At 54.6% G+C, this 23,650-nt stretch overlaps 2 protein-coding genes across 2 annotated transcripts; both read right to left on the minus strand.

Annotated features, from left to right (window-relative positions):
* Nucleotides 1-5,807: 5,807 nt before the first annotated feature.
* On the minus strand, nucleotides 5,808-6,608 carry GJB4 (gap junction protein beta 4). Its single transcript, XM_035020192.1, has one exon. The coding sequence runs from the start codon at nucleotides 6,606-6,608 to the stop codon at nucleotides 5,808-5,810; it is 801 nt and encodes a 266-aa protein (XP_034876083.1).
* A 2,779-nt stretch (nucleotides 6,609-9,387) lies between these two features.
* Nucleotides 9,388-12,541, minus strand: GJB5 (gap junction protein beta 5). Its single transcript, XM_035020193.1, has 2 exons — nucleotides 12,429-12,541; nucleotides 9,388-10,409 (listed from the first exon to the last, which is right to left on the minus strand). Exon 2 carries the CDS (start codon nucleotides 10,380-10,382, stop codon nucleotides 9,561-9,563), a length of 822 nt encoding a protein of 273 aa, XP_034876084.1. The 5' UTR covers nucleotides 10,383-10,409; nucleotides 12,429-12,541; the 3' UTR covers nucleotides 9,388-9,560.
* Nucleotides 12,542-23,650: the final 11,109 nt, after the last annotated feature.

Raw genomic sequence — 23,650 nt, forward strand, 5'->3', positions numbered from 1 at the left:
AGGCAGGGAGCCAGCTACTGCAGCTATCCAGGGGCTCAATGAGGTGGCTTGGCTTGGGGGACGAGGCACTTGGAGATGATTGGAAGGGAATGAAATTTGAACTTGGAATTATACCCAATATAGCTTACTAGTGGTGTGGATGTGCTTATGAGGAAAGAGATACCTAGATTTTTGAACTGAGCAGCTGGGTGGGTGGGGGATATCATCTTCCAAGGTGGGAAGACTGGGAGAGAATGTAAATCTGTTCTCTGGTAGAGGGGTTAGGAGTTCTCTTTTGGATGACCAATAGGAAGTTGGATGCATGAGTCTAACACTCGTGGGAGAGGTTAGGTCCGAATGTATAAATGTGGGAGCCATCACTTTATAGATGGTTTTATAGATGGCACTGGACAAGATCACAAAGGGGAAAAAAGGGTAGAGAACTGGGCCCGAGGACACCCTGCATTTAGAGATCAGCAAGAGGAAGAAGAGGCATTGGTGGAGATCAAGGAGGACCCCTCAGCAAGGTGGGAGGGAAGCCAGGAGAGCATGCTGCCTGGAAGCCACAGAAGATGGTGTTTCAGGAGGGAGCTCTCGATGGCCAAATGTCGCTGAGGGAGTAAGACGCGAATGAAGAACTGACCACTGGATTTGGCAACTTGTTGGCCATTGGTGACCTTGACAAGAATAGTCCTGACTAAAATGGGTAAATGCGATAAGGGAGTGGAGACAGCAAGTGTAGACATACTTTAGAGAATTTTGTTTTTTTGTAAAGGGGGTGGTAGCTGGAGAAGGATATGGTGTCAAGAGGGAATTTGAAAAAGAGAGGACATTCTAGCATATTTACAGAATTGTGGGGCAACAACTGTGGGGCACAGTCCAGAGTAGGTGAGAGGTGAGGGCTCCAGTGTCCAAGTGGAGGGTGTGCCAGGAGCAGGGATGCTCATCCGTGTCCCAGCGGAGAAGGCAGGGCGAATGGGCACCTAATGTCTGCCTGTCAGCCAAGGAGGTATGGGGGAATGGGGACTGGAGCCTTGGGGAGAGAGGAGAAGGTATGATACAGTCATCTTGGAGACTAGGGTTAGAGTTTTAGGAAAATGTAGAATTTGCTAGAGGGGCTGAGGGCCCACCTGAGGTTTGTGGTCAGAAGTTTCCACTGAAACCAGTCAGTCCAGTTGTGTTATTCTCCAGGTGCTCTGGAATGGGTGCTGCATGGAGAGTGGGGTTGTACTGGGGTTGGGCTCTTGCCTGCTGAGTAACTATAGCAGCAGGCAAAGGCAATGGAGCAGAGGATACATCTACGAAGGGCCCTCGGAGTCTAAGCTGGGGAAAGAGGGATGGGAGGTCATCGAGGGGGTGATGGACAGCGACACGGGGGAGGACCCATAGATGTAGCAGAGGGAGGGCTGGAGCAGGAAGCTGATGGGTAGGAGGTGAGGAGCTCTTGGTACTGACCAGGTCTGGGGTCTGACTGATACCCCAGTCAGTATCAATATGAGTTCCAAAGCCTGAGCACGTATGTGGGTGGGGTTTCACAGGTGAATAAAGATCGATGGAAACAAGGAAGTCAAAGCACAGAGAGGTGGGTGTTAGAGGTGAAGTCATCAGAAATGGTAATAAGTATAGTATTCGAGAGAGAGAGAAAGAGAGAAGGCGATCCAGGGGCTGAGCTGGTCCCGCAAAGAGAGGGGATAACCAGGATATCTTATGTACCTCTCTGACTCCGCGTGTCTGTAACTGAAGTTATTGTATCTCCCGCAAACTTGCTCCTCCACTGGGGAGATGGCACCACCACCCAGAGCAGAAACCTGGGTGTCACTCTGGTGCCTCTCCACCTGATCCCCACACCTACTCAAATCACCAAATCGATCTGACTCTATCTCGTAGGTCTTTCTTAAATCCAGCTACTTCTTCATCCCCACTGCACACACCCTTGTTGAGGCCATCATTGTTTGTCACTTGGACGCTATGTCAGTTTCCAAATAGGTGACCCTGCCTTGGCCCCTCTGCACATTAACCAGAGGCACCATGCCTTAGATCACGTCACTTCTGTGCTGAGTCTCTCCAGTGACTTCTTGTTGTCCTGAGGATAAAGTCCAAGATCATTAACAGGGCTTTACCAAGAAAGTGCTGCATGACAAAGCCCCTGTCTACTTCAGCCTGACTCTTCCCACGAGCCCCCGTGCCAGGCTCCAGCCCTCCTGAGGTACTTCCCATCCTTGTCATCAGGCTTGCTCTCCCTCCGCCTGGCCACTCCTCCTGCTCAGCTTGGCAAAATTCTCTTCTTTCTCTAGGTGTCACCTTAAGAAGTCTCAGGGAAGGGGCACCTGGGTGGCTCAGTCGGTTAAGCATCTGCCTTCAGCTCAGGTCATGATCCCAGGGTCCTGGGATGGAGTCCCGCGTTGGGCTCCCTGCTCAGCGGGGAGCCTGCTTCTCCCTCTCCCTCTGCACCTCCTTCCCCACCCTGCAAGTGTGGGCTCTCTCTCTCTCTCAAATGAATAAGTAAAATCTTAAAAAAAAAAAAAAAAAGAAGCCTCAGGGAAGCATTTCCTGCATTCCTGGATGTTGGCTCCACCTTCCCCCTCCCCTCAGTACCCCATGCTCCTCAGCATGCCATGAGCTGTCCTCTTCATGGCATGTAAACTCCATGAGATCGGGGACTGTATCTGATTCTTCCCAGATGAATCCTCAGCACCTAGCATGGGGCTTGTCATGTAAAAGTGAACAATAAATATTTGTTGATTTGAATCCAATGGGAGATTCTCGAGGTGGAGCAGTTCTGGGTGAAGACAAAGTCCCAGGTGTGGTCCTGTGAGTGGGTAGCTAAATGGAGCAGAGGAGCAGGTCATGAGAGACACAGAGGGCATGGAATGAAAAGGACAGAGCGACACCCAGATGGTCCCCGCAGCCCTGGGCTGTGAGAGAATACCCAAAGACTCTGACTCCTCAAGTCTTTCATGAGCGGAGGAGCAATGAGGGGGCAGCAATGGGGGCGGGGCCGAAGGTGGAGGGGACAGATGGCAGGGGCCCAACTGAGCGAAGAGATTTCAAGAAGGGAGAGGTGGAAAGTCTGAGAGTGGTAGTGAGGGTGGGGGGGGGGGTCTTGAGGGTGTGGGTGGGACTGAGGATAAAAGTGTCCCAGCTCAAGTGTTTCCCAGAGGATTCTTCCAGCTCCTCTGGGGCCTCGGGCTGCTCAGATGGTGTTCCGGCTCTGTCTGGCTCACTGGCTCAGGACTTAGGACCTCTGGGGACAGCTCCCATGAAGAGGGCTGCCACAGGAGTAGTCAGGTCCCCGGATGCCCTCACCTTATGCTGGCCCTGCACATGGGAGCTACGTTGGTTTGAGTAGTGTGGGGCCATCTGGTTCTGAACAGGTTGAGAGCCAGCCTGTTTTCTGGGATTGGGTGGTCACAGCTCTGGTCTGGATTAAGGTAGAGCCACCCTTATTTCCTGGGACCAGGAGTTCAGTGGATGGTATTGGTGCCTTGCCCATGTCCCCTTTACCGGGGGACACCCATTCCCTAGCTGCTATGAATACAGGGTGCTCGTGGCTTATAGCTGCCCCTGGAGAATTGACCTTGATTGGATAGGAGTCACCTACCCCTTCCTGCCAGCCCTCCTGCCCATGGGCTGGCCTGAAGCCAATGACTGACTGATACGGGAGTTCAAAGCCTGATGCCCTCTCCTCCGGCGGGGACGACTCAGCGGTGGGATATATGGTCCAAAGGCCCCTCACCGCACCGGGGTCAAGGCTAAGTTTCCCTGAGCCCATACCCAGCTCGGCCTCCTCCCTAGCCTGCTTCCCTCGCTCCTTCCTTCGCATGTGCATGAATTTCGGCCACTGGCCCCACTTCCAGGGCCCTGACCTAAGATGCATGTGATGCCCCATCTCGTCCCATAGCTGGGGGAGGGGGAGGCACAGAGGCTCTCTAGGGACCACGGGAGACACAGCCCCCTGTAGACTCAGCCCATCTCTAGGCCAGTTTCCTCGACTATAAATGAAACATTTAGGCTAGATTTAGTTAGAACAGCAACAACGATGCAACTTATAAACAAATGGGAGGACAGCTTATCCCTGGCCGCCGTGTGGTGAAGGATTCAGGTAAACAAGACAAGTCCCTTCCCCCAGGCAGCTCATAGGCCATTTACTCATTTACCAAACATTTATTAAAGGTAGCTGGGGACCTGGGTGAGTCACTGTCCTGCTCATGAAGGGCTCACGGACCAATGGGGAGAATGGCAGAGGCACAAGCTAGGCTTAAGGTTTCTAACCTTAGGATCTGAGGAGGGGTCCCAGGGGAGGAAGGAAGGGCATTCCAGGCAGAAGGAACCCATATCCGAAGGCCCGAGCTGTGATGCAGTGTGATGTGTCTGGTTGGGGACCCATAAGCCCTTTGGTTTTATTGGTGAGTATAAGGAGGGAGGAAGCAGGGGTGACGTCGGGGAGGTCAGCAGGGACCAGGTGGAGGGGCAGTGGGGAGTAGTGGTGGTAGCAGGAGAATTTTTGAAGCAGGAGGGACGCCACAGTCAGGTGCATGTGTAGAAAGACCACTCTGTCCCTGTGGTGGAAGAGCGGTGGGAGAGGAAGGGCAGACTCGGGAGGTTTAGGGTTGGAATTGGCCAGCTGTGGTACTGTACTGGACTGTGCACCGTGAGAGGCTGGAAGATGGGAGGGCACGAGGAAGTCAAGCCAGCTCCCGGCTCGGACAGCTGGGTGGCTGGCACGCCATGCCTGGGGGTGGGGGTGGTGGGTGATGTGTGAGGAGAGTGGGTGCGGTCCGTTTGGGAGCTGCTGACTGGAGGAGACCTGGGGGCCTCCTGGAGGGTTGGTCCCTGGGCAGATGGTGGGAGGCTCGGGGACTCAGGGGCAGGTCCAGGCTGGAGGTGTGGTTCTGGGAGTGGTCGGGGTCTGAGTGGTGGGGGAGGGGGTGGGAGGATGAGGGGATGTGTGTCTGGGGAAGAGAAGGGGAATTCCTCAGACTTGAGGCTCTGTGAGGGACCCTTTAGCTCAGATGCTCTCAGTAGGTCCTGGCCTGTGAGGATAGCCCCCTTGGACATCCTGGCAGACTCCCCATCCTGGGCTTGCTCTCAGCACCGTGCACCCCCTCTAGGCCTTCTCCTCCCACCCTCAGAGAAGACTTCCCTCCCTGAGACCTGGGCTGGACAGGGTGAGGGGAGGCTGGAATGGTGGAGGCAGAGGCCTCCTTAACTACATGCATTCACCTGAGGGACTCCCTCTGAGAACTGAGCCCCGCTGGGCCCAGGGTCTCCTGGGGTCTCACTCCTCCTGCCTTGGCCAGCTGCTTGCAGAGTCCAGAGACCCCTGGATCAGCCTCTTGGCATTCCCACCAAGTCCTGGGGGTGCACTGTGTGTGTGTATGTGTGGCGTATGTTATATGGCGTGTGGTGTGTGGTGTGTGTGTGTGTGTGTGTGTGCGTGTGTGATGGATGAGCTTGGATCTGAGGTCCCGGGGCTCAGGTGCTCACTGAGTGGTTGTGGCCTCCTTTCTGAGGTCCATGGTGAACCCCCTGACACTTCTACCCGCCACGCCCCACCTGGTCTACAACATACTGGGAAAATCATATTTATTAACGGTTTTCACATATTCTATTACCATATACAAAATTCCCACCAGCCGTCAACCTCCCTCCCCTGGCGCTCGGGACCCAGAGACCAAACTGCTCTCAAGCACTGGCCCCTGGGGGGGCTTCCTGAGCCCTGCAACCGTCTTCCCCACCTGCCCTGCCGCGGAAAAGATGCCACCGCCCTGCCGTGGCTTTAGGGACCAGACCACGGCCCTGGTGGTCCTCGCTACCGACCTCACAGGTTATGGAAACCCACCTGCATCCACGGTGGCCGACCCAGCCTTCATTAAGACAGAGTTCCCATCTTGGGGGTGCTCCCCCTGGGAGAGGACATACGGGGGGCACGTGTCAGGCAGGTGGTCCCGGTGCCGAGACCGCTTGCGCCTCGGACTGAAGGTCTCCAGGCACCTCTTGCCCACCAGGTAGGTGACCTCACTGAGGTTGAGCAGGATGCAGATCACAGCTGTGGCCACCATGAAGTAGGTGAAGACCTTCTTCTCTGTGGGTCGGGAGATGTAGCAGTCTACCGTGTGGGGGCAAGGTGACTCAGAGCAGGCCACCACCCGGGGCATGTCATAATCCTGGTAGAGGCAGTGGAAGATGTAGAGGAAGCTGATGTCGACAGCAGCCTTGAAGATGAGACTCAGCAGGTATGTCCACCAGAGCCCGCCTCGCTTCTTGCTTGGGTTGTCGTACAGGGACGGGGCGTTGGGCCCGTGCTTCAGGCGGTGCTTGCGCTCGCGCTCCTGGCGGTAGGCCACGTGCATGACCACGAGCAGCGAGGGGCAGGTGACCAGGATGAGCTGCAGGGCCCAGAGGCGCACGTGGGACACGGGGAAGAACTCATCGTAGCAGACGTTGGGGCAGCCCGGCTGCTTGGTGTTGCAGACGAAGTCCTTCTGTTCATCATCCCACACCTCCTCGGCCGCCACCACGTACACCAGCACGCGGAAGATGAACACCACCGACAGCCAGATGCGGCCCAGCGCCGTGGAGTACTTGTTCACGCCGCTCAGCAGGGCCTGCAGGGATGCCCAGTTCATGCTGACAGTGTCCTTGCTTCCTCACGTGGACCGTCAGCACCCGTGAGCACCCACTTGTGGTGTGGGGGCCGCGAGGCTGGGAGAGCCTGGAAATGGGCGCCCTTTATTAAAGGTGGGGTCGGCATGGCCGTTACCCAGTTTCACAGGGGAGTAAGCTAAGGCCCAGGGAGGCACCCACCCAAGGCTCCCCAGCTGGAAGTGGCAGAGCTGGTCTTGAACCCCCACCTTCCAGTTCCAAAATCAGGGAAGATTTTATTCTATGAAGTGATAAATGGGACAATAATCATCTCGCACCAATGCACCCGCCAACTTCTTTGACCCCAAGTTTGAGCCCTGCGGATCACACGACTTCTACAGAAACAGCAAGAAGGTGTGGATTGGATGACTTGCCCTCCCTTTAGCTGCAGGAGGGGAGGGAGGTGTGTCTTTATTGTCCTCCAACTTCTACTGAGCACCCAACAGGAGCGGGGCCCTGTGCTGGGTGTGTTCCTATCGGCCTCTTTGGCGGACCCCTGAGTGATACCCGTCCTCACCGAGAGGCCCAGGACATCCCCAGCCCTGACATTTCCTCCCAGACTAAGCAGGCTCTTTGGAACCGTGGGGGTTCAGCACCATCCACCACCCCTCCCCTGCACCCAGTGCCGAACATCCTGACCACACTGGGTTCCTCTGGAATTCCAACCATTTCAGCTTTAGGGAGGGACTGGGGAAGGGACAGAGGCAGGATTCTGGCTTGGTCCTCCCCTCAACACTTGCTTTTGCTCTCAGGAACACCGTCCTTCTCTGTTTGCTAGCCAGCTCTCTTATTATTCCCGGTCAGGCCCCTGTCCTGTGTGCTCCGTCCTCCACAGCCCCTTATCTGGGGCGCCATCAGGTTCCATCTCTGGCCCTGGCCCCTCCCCTGTCCCTGACTCAGACCTCATCATCTTCAGAGCTTGTGACCCTGGGACTTTTTCCCAGTACCCTCCTCTGCAGAATAGATCACTGGTACTCAGATGGTCTGTTTTCCTGTCTCCTGTGTGACTGTCAGCACCTGGAGGGCAAGCCTCTACAGCTCATCCAACCGTTTCCCCAGCACTCAGCACCTGCCTGGCCTGGTGAACCCATGATAGATTTTGCTGAACTGAAACTCCTTCTTCCTGGTCCCTCCTCTTCCTTGTCTCTTCTCTGGTCCTCTGTCCTCCCTTTGGTCTGGCAGTACATCCCTCCCCCTCCTTGGGGTTTCTCCAGGGATCCTCTGTCCCCTCTGCTCCTCCCAGGAGCCCAGCCTGCAGCCCGAGTTCCCAGGAATCCTCAGCCCATCTGGTCCCTGCTTCCCAGCCCGGTCTCCTGCCCGATTCGGTCCTCACCTTTCCTGGGTCTAGCAGCGACTCTCCGGTCCCTGGTCCGTCTGCCTGGGGGCCTCCCGGAGGCAGCTTTTGTTCCTCACTCCTCTGTTGGGTGGAGCTTTCTGAGCCAATGAGCCAAGGGAGAGTGAGTGGGTGGGCAGGGGGGTGGACTTCCCCGGGCACAGATTCAGAGCAAACACCTGTGGCTCTTTACCCCTGGCCCACGCCTTCTCTCCAGCCTGGATGGGCAGGGTTGGGTCTGGCTCCCTGGGCTGGCAGGTATGTGGGTGAAGTTGTCTTTAGGCGGGGGCAGTGCAGGAGCCTGGTATTCTTATGCTAGGGCCCAGGTCAGCACCAGTGGCCCCTATCTGTTGCCCCTAGCCCCTTCCCATTGCCTTATTGCCCCTGGTCCCTCCATCCCCAGGCCTCTCTCCTGCCCTTTTCTTCAGAAGCACAGTTCTGAGGTCCTCAGTAGCTGATATCTATGGAAAGGGGCCACCTTGATCTAGCCCAGGATCACATCCCACCCTGGTGGGGACATTTCTGGGGACTAGAGCTTGGGCTGTTGGTGAGCTGTGCAGGGGATGAGAGGGGACGATTATGGTTCTTTTTGACAAGGATACCCGCTGCCCTGGCGGAGATGAAGAATGCAGGTCAGCAGCATGAAATGCCCAAGTTGGCACGGGGCCAGGCGCAACCTCGCTGTCCGTCCTTTATTGGCCTGGGCCTCTAAGGAAGTCAGGGTACCTCCCAGTAGGGTTGCAGAGGGGCCTTGGGCCTGCGTCCTGGCTGTCCTGGTGGCTGGGATAGTGAAGGTTAATGTGCAGCCAGGGAGGGGCTCCTCTGCTTCATTTCCCACAAGCATTTATTGAGCACTTCCTAATACCAATGATTAACATTTATGTGGCCTTTTACAGCTGGCTTACCCCATCCACAGCCATGAGCTCATCCAGTTCCCCCCCCCCCCCGGTCTCCGTATTATTAACCCATTTTTGAGAGGAGCTGAAGTCCCTTTCCTAGAGTCCCAGTGGAGCTTGGGTTCAAATCCAAGTGTTCTGACTCAAAAGTTCATGAACTTTCCATTGCAACACACAGCTCCCCACAGGCTAAGCCCCATTATGTTTGCAGATAGCCCTCGGACCTCAATTTGCAACTGGGGATAAAGGCTTATTTTGAGCATGAGCAGGTGGCATGACCCCCAGAAGTGCTGGGGACCCTTTTCCAGGGGAGGGGATGGTCCCCTCACCTGGCTGGATCAGGTCCAGCCCTTTGCAGGGGCAGAGAAGTTGACCCAGTGACCTGAGAAGGGTCGCAAAGGCTGAGGGACCAAAGGGCACCTTCAATCAAGTGGATGAGTTGACTTTTATTAAGCCTTGACCGTGCCCCCTCCCCTGAAGGTACTTGCACATCCATTCTCTAAATAAACCCCTCCTCACGGCAACCACCCTGTGACGTGGGCTTCACCTCCATTTTACACAAAGGGAAATAAAGTTTTGGCTCAGAGGGGTCACTTGCCCAAGGCCCCACAGCTGCAGCAGGGGCCGGACCCTCCCTGCTGCCTGTCCCCAAGGCTGTTCTTGTGGGACATGCTGGGCCCTCTCCACCAGGTTTGACCAGGCGGCTCTCACAGGATGGTCTTCTTCACATGGTCTCGAGGGAGGTCTGGTAAGAGAGGAGGGTGAGAGTCTGAGCCCAGAAAGATGAGGTCGCCTGCGAGGAGGTCGTCCCCCTTGCAGGGCGAGGTGGCCCAGTCCGGGCAGTGGCCCACACCGGTGGCCCTGGCTCTCCTCGCTGCCAAGCCCTCATGGCACCTCTTGCTCACCAGGTAGGTCAGCTCTATGAGGTTGAGCAGGATGCAAATGGCAGCCGTGACCACCATGAAGAGCGTGAAGATGTTCTTCTCTGAGGGCTTGGAGATGAAGCAGTCCACCATATTGGGACATGGAGCTATGTGGCACTTGACCACATGAGGGAGGGTGTATCTGGGGTAGAATGAGTGGAACACATAGAGGAAGGCACTATCCACGCCGGCCTTGAACACCAGGCTGCAGATGTATGTCCACCAGAGCCCGCCCCGCTTCTTGCTGGGGTTCGGGTAGAGACGCCCGCCATCCTCCCCCACTACCTCTCGGTGCTTCTTCTCCCGAGCCTCCCGGTAGGCCACGTGCATGACCACGAGCAGTGAGGGGCAGGTGACCAGGATGAGCTGCAGGGCCCAGAGTCGCACGTGGGACACGGGGAAGAACTCGTCAAAGCAGACATTGGAGCAGCCCGGCTGCTTGGTGTTGCAGTCAAAGTCCTTGTGGTCGTCACTCCACACTCGCTCAGCCGTCACCAGGTAGACCAGCACGCGGAAGATGAAGACCAGAGACAGCCAGATGCGCCCAAAGGCTGTGGAGTACTTGTTGACCCCGCTCAGGAGCCCTTCGAAGATTCCCCAGTTCATAGTGGACCCAGGTGTTGGCTGTTCCTGCTGGGAAATAATCATAATTTCCCACATTTCTAGAATACTGACTCTGAGCACCTATGGAAATATATCATCTGTATTCAATTCTCACAGTCATAGAGGAGCTAGGTTCTGTTATTGTCCCCATTTTACAGATGGAAAGGGGGGGCTTGGGGGGTTATAAAGGTTGCACAACTATTAGGTGCAGAGCTGGGATTCGAACCCAGGTAATTAAATCCGGAACCCATAAAAGTGGGGGAAGGTGGGTCCAGGGAGCCACTCTTTCCTCCCGGGGCCAAGGCTCTGGCCTTGCGGTCCTGCAGAGTGAAGGCTCGAGTAGGTGGGACATTCTGCTCTCTCCCTCTGTTTCAACCCTGGCCCTCCTCCTCAGGGTGCGGAGCCTTGGGAAGACTTCTCTTCTTTTGAGCCCCGCTCTCTCCTCTTAGCCCCTCCTAAGGGGAACCTGCTCCTTGCCCTTTACTTGGCTTAGGGGATTGGGCAGGAGAGGCTGCTGGAACTTTGTCCCCAAACTCCCGTCTGGTCTAACACTCAGTAAATATCCAGGTAATGTCTTGCTCAGGTGCAGCGCACTTGAAGCAAGGCCAGTGGCAATCCCGCTGAAAGATGAAGTAGGGGACAATGGTTCTCTTTATCCTTTACCCTGGTATTCTGGGGATTCCCAAACTGGTATTCTGTGGAACCCTGCCCCATGGTTTGGCAACAGGAGCAGTGAGAGAAAAGGATTCTGTGTTCAAGAAAGGTAGGCAAACATAGGTTCAGCAAAGTTCAATAGGTCTCTTTCCTTGACCAAGAGAATACATTGACACTTGAATCCCCCAAACGGAAGGAAAATGTAGCATTGTCTGAACTCCTTTGACCACAGAACCCCTCCCTGCCCTTTTTTAAATCATTGTGTGGAACAGTCTTGTCAAAACAGCAAATTGGGACATGCTGCTCTGGTCAGTTTTGCTGGTGAGTTTCGTGCGATGAACACATCAGATTACCGAATGTGACTACCATTCAGGGCAAGAGACTCCCACTTCCTCTCTTGGAATTCTTCTGCCTGGTTCCTGGCGGGGCTGTGGGGAGGTTGGGGTGTCCCCTGAGACCCAGGCACTGTGGTCTCACCTGCTGGGCTCCCCTGGGACCTCAGGGAGCCTGCACAGCCTCTTGCTCTAAGGGGTTCCTGATGCCCTTCCCAGTGCCCGTGTAAGCATTGGTCACCGTGCTGTCCTGACCGCCGGTGGGATCTGCTACAGATGAACAGGGTGGTGGTAAGGGCCAATGGTTCCTGGGTATTTATGCGGCACCAGGCACTGTTCTCAGCACTTTGCATGAACCAGTACAGCAACTGTGTGAAAGGGTATGATATTTTTTAATTCCCAATTCACAGATGAGGAAAGTGGAGCACAGAGAGGTTAATTAATTTGCTCATAGTTGCACAGCTGGGAAGCTGCAGAGCCGGGATTTGAACCACACTCTGGGCCTGGGCCCCTTTCTTTAAGTTGCAGGAAGCTGCTTGCTCATCTGGTCTGTGCCCAACCTCTCCCTCACCAGGTGGATGCCAGGTAAGAGAGGTTGGAGGTGTCTCTGCTCTCACCCTGTCTCTCCACTGTTCTGTCTCTACCCCCTACCACTTGGTCGTGAATCGTCAGCTTGTCTTTGCTCAGTCCTGCATAAAGTGGGCGGGACTCCTGGCAGCTTGACAGGGAACTGCCTGAGAGGCTCCAGCCCTCAGTCCCCAGAGGCTCTTGGCCCAGCCCTCCTGGGGTGTGGTGGGTGGGACTCCGCAAGCCCAGGCAGAGCTGCTTTGCTTGCTCAGCTCCTGGCACCCCTGTGAGCCCTTCTTGCACTTGGTCCCTGGCTCCCACCTCTGCTCAGCTGGGGAGAGCAGGAAGAACGCAGAGCAGAGGAGTGAGGAGCCCTCCGTTCCTGTCCCATCCGACCCAGGGTGGTAGATATGTCCAGGCCACCTCTGGCCTCGCCACCAGAGAAGTCTCCCTCTGCCAGGTAAGCCAGGGTCCATCTGGACCCAGGGGACCTTACCTGGGTGGCTACTCCTCAGGGCTCTCTGTGTAATGGCTCCTGGTAGCTGGAAGTCGGACTCAGCAGGCAGCTGGAACTCATGTCAGAACCAGGGAGGGCGTCTGGGCAGCGCATTCCCGGGACAGGGCCTGCAGAGTCTGCAGGCATCCTGGGTGTGCCTCTGGCCTAGGAGGAGGAGTTGCTGCGCCTGACCCTGCCATTGGCTGGGCCCCAGCCTCCCCAGCCTGCCTCTGCTGAGGCCCAGAAACTTAAGGGTTCATGGTTCACTCTTCCAGGGGCACTGAGCCCAGAATCCTGGCATCCTCTGAGGGGAGAACCACAGGTCCACTCTGAGCCCCTGCTTGTCCTCTCATCCCTGGCCTTGTGTGGGAGGAGCTGAGGTCTGTCCCGCCTTCTCATCCTTCTCCAGAAAGTCCCCATGCTACTTCTTGGGACTCTAGGGGCTGCTCTCTGGCCTTCCATTCCTCTGGCTTCAGTTGTTTTCCATAACGCCGTGACTCCCAGACTCTGTCTCCAGCCCGTATGCTTTTGCCCCATCCATTGCCTACTCTTGGATGCCCTTCTCTCGCCTTTCTCATTACCTGGTACTCCTCCAAGAAGCCTTCCCTGACTGCCACTCCAGGTGGCTTAGAGCCTCACCTCTGGGCTTTCATGGCTCGAACTTCCACATCATCATGACTGTATTGGAATAGTTGATCTTAACTGAGCTTGTTCCAGGTAGGACCTTTCTGTTGATTAAACGAATCAATCCACACCAATAGGGACTTGTGAGCAGGGCATAAAGCAGACCAGCCCCTGGCCCCCAGGAACTCACCCACTTGGCCTTTTTGACCTGCTGAGAAGTCTAGTACCCGCTGCCCGGAGCCTCTCATGACTGCCGCGGGGCCACGAAGCAGGTTTCTGGGCCCAGGCTCCCCTCCCCCTCATCCCGTGGCTGCTGGAATCCAGCTTAGCCTTTGCGCCCCTACAGTGGGTTCGTGAGGGATTGGGCAGAGAGCCGCCCCCTCCCCCAAACAGACACACACACGGAACCCCCCCCCCTCCGCCCCAATGTGGCACGCGCTACTGGCCTTTCCAGCAACCCTTGTTTTCAATTCAGGAATCATTGCTGAGACACTGCTGTGTGCCAGGTGCTATGTTTGGTGCGAGGCTACCCAGATAAAGAAAGGATCCGGAGAGCCTGGGCAGGCACACAGTTGGGTGCCCGGAGATACCCTGACGTCAGAAGGGCCCCCAGGGTGAGCCCCAGCAGGAAGGGCTTGGGAATGGACAAGTCCTGTCCAGAGCAGGTACCCCGCTGTCTGATGGGGGAGGCATTTCAGGGAACTGCCTTAAGGCAGGGGACCTCTGCATCTGGACCCCACATGCCTGCATCTGGAGCCCATATACCCCTATATCTGGAGACTACACTTCCACATCTGGGCCTCACACCCCAGCATCTGGACCTCATCACCCTGCATCTGGAGCCCATACACTCCTGCATCTGGACCCACACCCCCGCATCTGGAATCTCACACCTCTGGTACTTTTAGATCTGGGCAATTTCCCTCTCCTCCAAAGTACAGAGAGACGATTTGTGCCCATGAGGGGTGCCCTGTGCACACCCCGAGCGCGATGCAGCATAGTGACCGAGCACAGCCCGCGTGGCCTGAATCCCACTTCTGCTTCTTCCTTTCCACGTGAAGCCTCAGTCTCTTATCTGCATAGAGGGACAGTAACATCGCCTACCTGGGAGGTGTGCTCATTAACCCAGCTCATAGAGGTACGGCCTAGAACAGTGCCTGGCACAAAGGAAGCCCTTTTTATGACTACCTCTGATATATGTGAACTGAACTGCGTCCCCCAGGCCTGGCACATGGTGGGCACTTAACAAAAAGTGACTTCTGCCTCTTTCCCTTATTCCTAGGCCTTTTCTCTCTGAGACGTAGGGAAGGCAGAGAAGGGAGAGAGAGACAGACAGACTCACTAGAGAAAGTCTCATGTGGATGAATGTTGACTTGGGGTTGGAAAGGCAAAACCCAGGCCGGGCAGTGACCGTCAGAGAGGTGGGCGGTGGGGGGGGGGGCCAGGGAGCACCCCCACTGAGTTTCTCATTAGTGCAGAGATACAGCCTGTTGTCCTAATGAACTCCTAAGATGCCCTTTATCAGCAGGTCACACAGGGTCAGAGTACCATGTACTGTGTGTCCAGGAGCCACAAATACCACAGATCCACAGCAAGCACAATGCAACCCCCCACACACAGGCCACACACACAGGCCACACCATACAGCCACAGTGTTGCGTGCATCGGGTAGTGCTTTGTTTTGTTCACTGCTGTACCCCTGGGGCCTAGGATGCCTGGTACCGAGTTAGGCTGCATTCATGTTTATGGAATGAACGATGTATGAAATGCATGCACCCTGCAAAAATTCACACACACTTGTCCCTCTCTACATTCTTCCTCCAAAATGATTACCAAGTCCAGGAGAGGGGAGACACTTGGATGGATTAGGTACAACATTGTGAGAGGGACTATAAGGGACATACAACAGAGAAGGGTGCGTCAAATTCCGCCAAAGGGAGATCCAGACAAGGTAATGTTTAAGTTGGGTCTTGAAGGATGTATAGGAGTTCACCAAGAAGAGCCGAGGAGGAGAGGCCTCTGAGGCAGAGGGCACAGAGTGTGCAGAGGAGCTTTGTGAAAGACAATGGAAGATGGGTGCCTCGTTGGCTCAGTCAGTTAAGCATCTGACTCTTGGTTTCCGTTCAGGTCATGATCTCAGGGTTGTGGGATCGAGCCCCGAGTAGGGCTCCATACTCAGTGGGGAGTCTGCTTGGAGACTCTCTCTCTCTCTCTCTTTCCCTCTGCCCCTTCCCCTACTCTCTCTCTCAAATAAGTAAATAAATCTTAAAAAAAAAAAAAGAAAGATAATGGAAGAGACTTAGAGAGTGGACTGGGTGGGGGGCAGTGAGTGCCTGGAAGGTTGGCAAGGACAGTCTGGACCATAAAAGATCTAGAACACCATGCCAAGGAATTTGGACTTATCTTGTGTGCAGAGGGAGGCATGAGGGAAGGAAGGAAGCTACATGGTCATATTGGTACAGTCAATTCTTACTATTCGTGGTACTTACATTCTGTAAAGTCACCACAAACAGGGAATTAGCAAATACTGCACCTTTGCCAGTGGGAGAAAGGCAGGGTTAGGTTCTGCAAGGCTCTGGTTGCAACATGTTCATCAACTGATCAATATATAACCTTGTTTTATATGTGTTTCTTCTTAAAGACACCTTATCTAATATATATTGTTGAGTCATTAACATTGAACTCACAGCTAAGGCACCGTAAGTCACGCCAGAACGAAGCTCATCGACCGCACGGCTGTTCTCCCTGAGGCTCATCCCAGCCTCCCTGCGCTTAGGAACTAGACAGCTCTTCTAGTGCTACCCTTGGGGGCCCATTTAAACGCAACATCACCAACAAAAAGCCCCAAAATGAGAAAATGTGGAAATAAATTGCCCTCAAATAGGACATTTATTCAAAGTCTTAGAGCTGAAAGAAGACGGCAAAGTGTTGCTTGTTCAATCTCAATGTCGGGGTGGGGTGGGGGGACTCAAATTTTCAGCTGCTCTGTGCACATCCAAGAATGACTGCGAAAGCACTGGGTATATTGATTTGGGGGTTAAACAAATACATTTTAGTGAATAGACGAACTCATAAATACGGAATCTGTGAATAATAAGGATCGACTGTATGTTTAGAAGGCTCCCTCTGTTCAAGAGGAGAGACATGCGAGACGCGAGGTAAAAGTTATCCCAGTTGATTTAAGCAAGACAGGAGCTAGAGGGAAGGATTTGGGAAGTAGTTGATAAGCACAGCCAGTGTATGGGGTCTGACTGGATGCAGGGGGCAGATAGGAGGAAGACCCCGGATGATTCCCAGGTTGCTAGTTTGGGTGACTGGGCAGGTGGCGGGTCCACTGATGGAATGGAAGGAATCTAGGAGGAAAAGCAGGTTGTTCGGGCAGAGGGAAAGGTGATGCATAGGTTCTTTCCAGATGTTTGGGAGTTAGTGAGTTCAGCGCTCCGTGTGCTGAGTGGGACGGGTTGGAGGACAGCCCCGTGGACTGTCCACAGCCAGCAGGTGGCAGCAGTGGCTGGAGATGCACTTTGGGAGTCCTCAGCCCCAAGGGGGCAAGGGGAGCCCCAGGACGTGGCCTTGGAGTGCGTGCTGGGTGACAAGAGGAGGGTCCCGGCAGAGCTCTGGGGAGCCCTGACATTTTAGGAAGCAGGTGGAAAGAGCGTTGTTTGTGGAAGGATAGACCGATGGAGGGGAGGAGGCTGGAGGGCCGTTTGACCTGCAGATGGCTCCTGCCTTGTATCTGCCATCCTTTCCCCTCTCACTTCTCTTTCCCGGTTCTCCAGCCCCACTTCCAGGTCCCCCAGTCTTCAGCCCGGGCATTCCTGATCCTCCTCGTTGTCTTTGACAGGTCCTTCTGGCTCAAACTGACCCTTCCCTCAGCCCTAACTTCAGGAGACAGTGCTGGCCTCCCTGCGGGCTCAGCTCCGCCTGGTTCCTGCTGTTCCCCTGTTAGCGGGTGTGGGGTGGGTGGGAGCTGACTCTGTTCTGGCGACCAGCCACCTCCCACCCCCAGGCTCCCTTCTAAATGCAGCAGGCAAAGGGCCGTATAGGCACCGTGGTCTGCTACCCCACTGGTGACTATTGAAACCACTGTTCCCAAAGGAGAGTAACGTTTTGGTCCTTTTGGCACGAGAGGCCAGCCTGTGGGGCCAAGGTGGTGCCTGTTCCCTCCGCTCGGGAGAGGTGGAAAAGCTGGAAAATGGAATAATAATGCTAGCTTAACTATTGAGCTCCTCCTCTGTGCCAGAAAGTAGGCCAAATGCTCTACGTGCATCAAACACGTAACCATTCCCTGTCCTTACATTGTCACTACAACAGAGTCTTCTTTGGAAAACACAAGTCATGTTTTCAAAAGTCTGTTCAAGACCTTTCGGTGGCTCCCACTGTCTTGAAATAAAATCTCATATTGCTAATATGGTCTGTAAAGTCCTGCACGCTCAGGCTTCCCCCACCCTTTGTTCTCAGCCTCTTCCCTTCTACCTTTGTGCTCCAGCTGCGTTGGCCTTCTCTCACTTTTTAGAATATAGGAATCTCTTTCCCACCTCAGGGCCTTTGCATATGCTGTAATGCTCTTTCCTCATTTTCTCTGAGCTGGCATCGACTCAAGTTCCAGATCTTGATTGTAAGGTCCCTCTCAGAAAAACCTCTCTTGATCCCTGAAACTAGATCAGGTTCTCTGTTATCCATTCTTTTGGCACGTGCTTCTCTTTTGTGACCATATCACAACTGCACTTGTAGTTATGGGGGTGCTTGTGTGTTTCATGTCCTCTCCTCCTTACGACTGTCGCCTTCAGGAGTCATGGGAATCGTGCTCACTCTTGTCTCCACCATCTGGCACAGCACCTGGCCTGTGGTAGCTGCCTAATGAGTGTTTGATGATGGATGAATGAATTTATGTATTTCCATTCCTCTTTATAAGAGGAAAGAGGAAAGCCAAGAGAACCACCGAATCAGTGGGCAGGAGGGTGTTATAGAGATGCTGTCTTAAGAGCATGGGCTGCCCAAATTCCCACCCCAGCTCTCCTGCGTACTGGCCCACAACCCTGGGAAATTTTCCTAGCCCCTGTCGGCCTTACTTTCTTCATCTGCAATATGGGGACCACGGTTGCACCTACCTTGTAGGCTTACTGTGAAGGGCAGATGAATAAAAATATAAATATATAAAACGTGTGTCTGGCACGTCATAAATCCCTAATAAATCCCAGCTGCTGTTCTTCTCAGCTAAGACCAATATCTGCAAATGAGGCCAAGCTGATGCTGCTTTGCAATTTCTTTCTCCCCTTATTTGGTGGTGGTCTTTGGAGGAGCCTGTCTCAACTCGCTGAGGGGAGATGGGGGAGGTGAACGGCCACGTGGGCCTGAGCTGTCCATTCCTTCACCATCACTGGAAGGATACAGGGATGCACAGGTCGGGTACCTGTTCCCTGTTTGCTTATGACCTTGAGGTGGATGGAGGAGACCCATTCATGCTGGTTCCGGGGGAAGCGCAGGGTCCAATCCTTGGAGAGCTTCCTCTATGGATGATCTGCGTCTGTCTCAAGGCCTGGGCTGACATAGCTGGAGAGCCTGCTCCTTTGCTGAAGAAGCTTTGCTTTCTTCTGGAAATGGAAAGACTTGTGGCGAGACTTCTCGACTATTCCTTTGCAGAAGGTTGGGAGCTGTGGGACGGCAGGAGTCTAGGAAGGAGGTCGGTGGGGAAGGGTAGGAGGCAGGCGGGGTGGAGAAGAGGCAGAGCTGGGAAGGAGGGAGGGCTGTGTGACAGACAACCCACACAGACCTGGGTTCAAATCCCACTTCCACTCCCTAGCCATGCCCAAACCCTTTCTCTTTTCCCGGCCTTAGTCTCCGTTCTATAGGGTGAGGGGGTGACAGAGCTGTCGTGGGAGAGTCTGCGAGGACCTATGGAAAGCATGGGAGTTACGGGTTGGCATGCTCCCCACCCTTCTTTACTCCCCTGCTCTGAAGGCTGTCGCTCTCTGGTTGGTAGGGTGGACATTCTTGTTTTATCTTTCTGGGGCCCCAGGTGAGCACTCATTGTCATGCCCTTCCCTGATGACCTACTTCTCCTCCTGGGCCCTGGGAACTACCCCATAGGTCTGCCTTTGCTCCCAAGCTCAGCCTGGGGGGCTGGAGCTGGCCTCGACCCTTGGTCTCTCTCTACTATGTCTGTGGCTCTGGGTGGGCTGGCTGGGTCATGGCAGCAGTGAGCACCACCCCCCCCATCCCTGAGACTGAAGGCCCAATGCCTCCTTGTCTCCCCATCCCTCCAGCCAGGCCCACAGTAACCCTTGTGCCCTACTGCACATGGGCAGCTTATCTCAGTTCTCTTTGGGGCTTCTTTTGCCGAGGATTGAAAGGCTCGTGTGAAGGTCTTGCAGCTCTGGCCACTGGGCCCACCTCAGTGCTGGCATTCCAGGGCCAGGGACCCCCCTTTGGGCACTGGCAGGAATGCCTGGGACCTCTGCTCAGTGATGGTCCAGTGCGGAGCCCACATGGCTTATTGCAAATGATCAGATAGATCTAGGTTTTAAACCTTGTTTCATCAGGTAGTGAATACACAGGGCAGGTGTTGTCAGTACCCACCCCATCTCTCCTTGGCCTGCTCCGAGATGGCGATTGAGAGGACTATGTAAAGCATGGTGATTTACTGTAGGCAGACCTGCCGCTCTGCCTGGGGCTCTCTGAGCTTCTGGGGCCCCTGCCTGTGTATGGGTGGGCTGGAAGTGCCAACAAATTGACACCTCTGAGTAGCCCTCAACCAACGACTGATAGAAGTGAGGGGATAAATCCCCCATCTTCCACACCCTTCAGCTGAGAGAACTCTGAGGCTCATGGGGGTCCCCAGCAGGATTAAACTCACTTGTCCACGGTGGTAACTCACTCAACCACACACCCTTCATCAGCTCCCTTTCCTTCTTGGCCTCACTTCCCATTCCCACGCTGAGAGTTCCTGGGATCGCCGCCCCAGTAGACAACTGGCACATAAATCCTCGTCTCAGGCTTGGCTTTTGCGAGAGCCCTAACTAAGACATCTCCTGTTTGCGCAGACAGCAACCCCATTTCCTGGGGAATTCTCCCTTCTCCAACCAGCCACAATATCCTGACTCACAGAGCTTGCTGCGGTCTTGTTGACTGTTGATTCGCCCAGGGCTGGGGCTGGCCCCAAGTTGAGCTAATCAGTCGTATCTTGCAGAGCTTCTTGGCCCAATGTGACAACAGAACCCAAGCTGGTCTTCTAAGGGTTCTTCCCTGGGGCTTTTGAACACCAGCAGCATCCATCTGATGATAAACACGGAGAGGTTCCGGATCTGCTGGCGGCCCGCTGTGTGGGAATGCTGCTCCGCTGGATGGGATGACGGATCTGGGACAGAAAGGGAAGCAGGAACAAGAGAGAAGCAGGTGAGTGCCCAGAAGGCACTCACCTCCGGCTCCATTTCTCAGCGGAGCCCAGCTACACTTCCTGTACGCACCGAGCTATGACATTGTCCCTTTGCCCAGTTACTTCGGTTGAATACTCTGTGTGACCTTGGGTTTGCCATTTAACAGAGCCTGGTGTGTAGTAGGTGTTTATTAAGTTATTTGTTTACTGACTTACGCCCTTTGGGCCCCACTTCCCTCATTTGCGTGGTGGGGTCGATAATTGCTACTCTGTAGGTCGGTAATGACTACTTATGCACCTTGATGGGTTGCTGGAAAGGGAAGTGAGAAAATGAAAGGGAGAGGGTTTGTCAACTGTGAGGTGTCCCGGGAGGAGCCGAGGAGGGCGAGGCATCTTGGGTGGGGCACTCGGAGCCCTGCCAGGTGTGTGGATGGACAGGGCTGGGCGGCTGGGGCCACTAGGGGCTCCATGAAGACAATGAGGATGAGGGTCGCAAAGGAGGAATGGCTTGGGAGACTTTTGTTGTTGAGAGAATCGGTAAGAAGGGCAGAGAAGGGAATTCATGTTTATTGACTGTTAGGAGAGAGCTCTGGGCCAACTGCTTGCATAATCAAGAAGTACAAACTGGCGCCCTGGGGGCACACATTTTGTTTGGCCTTCGTGGTGCTAAAGAAACATTTCAATTAATTGCCAACATATACAAATTTGGAGATTCCACATGGAAACCTAGTTGGGAAATAGGAGTTTCCGGCAGCACGAGGCCCATATTCCTTGTGGCATCAACAGCTGGAGCGACGGACAGCTGTCCCCCCCACCCCCTTGGGGCATCCACTGTCCAGTTGGCTCTAGACCCCACCAGGACTCTCCACGCATGCACGTTACTTGCTTGGCTCTAGTCGTTTGAGATTGTAATTCTGGATATTCTCACCCCGTCTTCCAACAGCCCTGCAAGGTTGGTATCCTTAGCCCCATTTCACAGATGATAAAACAGAGGGCCAGAGGTGAAGTGATCTGCTCCAGGCCACACAGTCAGGGGATGATGGAGCTGGGATGGTCGTTCAGTTCTTACCAACCCCAAAGTCTGCCCTCCTGCCCCCAGCATGGGGACTGTCGGGGTGTATGCAGAGGGAGCAGGAGCGGGTGGAGAGGTTTGGTGTCAGTAATTGGGAAGGGGGGGTGTCCCAGACAGAGGCAAGGAGACTGGAGGTAAGATGATATAGTCAGACTTGGGGTGTTGCCAGTTTGAAGGGACTGTGGGCTGTCCAGGTGAAAAGGTCCACTGCCACATAACTTTTAAGACATGGAAGCTGGTCCTGGTGGTCTGAGGTAAACGGAAATGGTTGCTGGTGGCACATTAGCCAAGGGGACGATATCAGGTGTCTTGCTGAGAGCCTGGGAGGCTGGTGCTTCAGGAGATCAGGAGTGGGGTGTGGGAGGTGGAAGGTAGGGATGAGGGAAGCAGGTCTGGGAGGGAAGATGGTGCGTCCAGGTTGGAGGTGTTGAGTTTGAGGATCCATGGGATGTACATGCGAGGTGCCCTGGGGAAAGTTGGCTGAACAAAGCCGGGGCACAAGAGGGAGCTCCTGGCTGGAGATAATGGGGTCTAGAGATTAAGCATTGATGTCTAGGACAGGCTGAAGGGCCCTGGCTGGGGGGTCAGGGCCTGAGTATTCCCTTTCTCTGACCTTGTCTGAGGTAATGAAGATCCCCACCCCTCCTCCCCCACGGGCCCCTCCATAATCGGCTTCCCTGGGGATGTTTGAGCGAAATGGATGAGCGTAAGGCAAGCAGGGAAGGAAGGAGGGAGAACTGGTTATCGCTTCCCCTCAGCTCCAAGTGGATAATTACACAGCTCTCTGAGCCCCAGGACTGGGCCAGGCGGCAATCCATACAGACAGCCTCTCAAAATTAATGGGACTCCAAGGGGTTTGGGATGCGGGGAGGGCCAAGGCTGAGGGAGGAGGGGTGAGATGAACGAGAGACAGGAAGACACTGCCTCTGACAGAGGAGCATGAGATGCAGGGGAAGTGCAAGGAAACTGAAGCCCAGAGAAGTTGAGTCATCCTCCTCGAGTCACACAGCGTTGAAGCTGTGGTTCGGCCCCTGTCTGTCTGCCTCCAGAGCACCTGGTCTTGACTCACTCTGTGGTTTGGTCTTTGTCTTCCCTGAGAATTCCCTGGGAAAGGGGCTGCAGTAAGCTGTGGGCCAGTCGGTACCTGGGCATAGTTCCCATTGACTTCTGGAAATGGTGACCGAGAGGGACAAGGTACTACTTGTCCTTCGAGGCTCAGCTCAGACCGGGACCCTGAAGTGCTGGACTGAAGGGCTTCCCCTCTGCACCCCACCAGCAAGACGCTCTTCCTCTCTCTCGATCTCATCACAGGGTAATTGTCTCATTTCCATATCTGTTCTCCCTGAGGCCGTGACTCCTCCAGGGCAGGGCCGGGCCAAGACAGCTCTGTCCTGGCACAGGATGCTCGGGAGATTTAGAAATTGGGCAGAAGAGGGCATGAGCACCCTAGCTGGAGTCTGCGTACAGCTGGGAGTTTGGTTTACAGTGTTGTGCCAGTGTTAATTTCCTGGCTTTGACGCCGTGGTTCTGCAAGATGTTAACATCAAAGGAAGCTGGGTGAAGGGCATACGGAGCTCTCTGAACTGTATTTGTAATTTTTACATGATCCCAAAATAGTTTGTTAAGGAACAACAACAGAGCAGATCCTAGCTGTAGGCTGTGGGCAGGGAAGGAGGCTGATCAGGGCTGGGCAGAGGTCATGCTCCAGAGGGTCGCTGGGGCACAGGAGCCCCATGGCAGCCTTCTCAGCCAGGTGGGGCACACAAGGGCTTGGGGCACAATGGGGTACTCCGGTCAGGGCAGTACGACTCACTTAGGGCCCCAGCCAGAGTCTAAGCTGTGCTCACCCAGGGTTTAGTTCAGGAGGATAGGGTGGGAAACACTGGAGTAGCCCGATCATCTCTGCCCTTTACTTTACGCCTATTATGTGTGAGAAGCCTCCTGTGCTGCCGCATATTCAGTATCTGAATTCTTACAAAGTCGCAGTTCATGGAGTAGTATGAGGCTCAGAGAGGTTAGGTAACTTGCCCAAGGTTGCACAGTATGTTCTGGTCAGAGCTTTCCTGATAGCCAGCATGGGAGACTTTTTTGATGCTCGCCCCATAAAGGAGACTTGTTGTAGATGCAACAAGGCTTCCAGATCTCAGGGGG

This window comes from Mirounga leonina, unplaced genomic scaffold (assembly GCF_011800145.1).
Source record: "Mirounga leonina isolate KUSES-001 unplaced genomic scaffold, KU_Mleo_1.0 Mir_173, whole genome shotgun sequence".
Classification (NCBI taxonomy): Eukaryota; Metazoa; Chordata; class Mammalia; order Carnivora; family Phocidae; genus Mirounga; species Mirounga leonina.

Coding starts and splice junctions, on each gene's coding strand:
- GJB5 (XM_035020193.1), bottom strand. CDS start 10,382: ATGAACTGGGGAATCTTCGAAGGGCTCCTGAGCGGGGTCAACAAGTAC.
- GJB4 (XM_035020192.1), bottom strand. CDS start 6,608: ATGAACTGGGCATCCCTGCAGGCCCTGCTGAGCGGCGTGAACAAGTAC.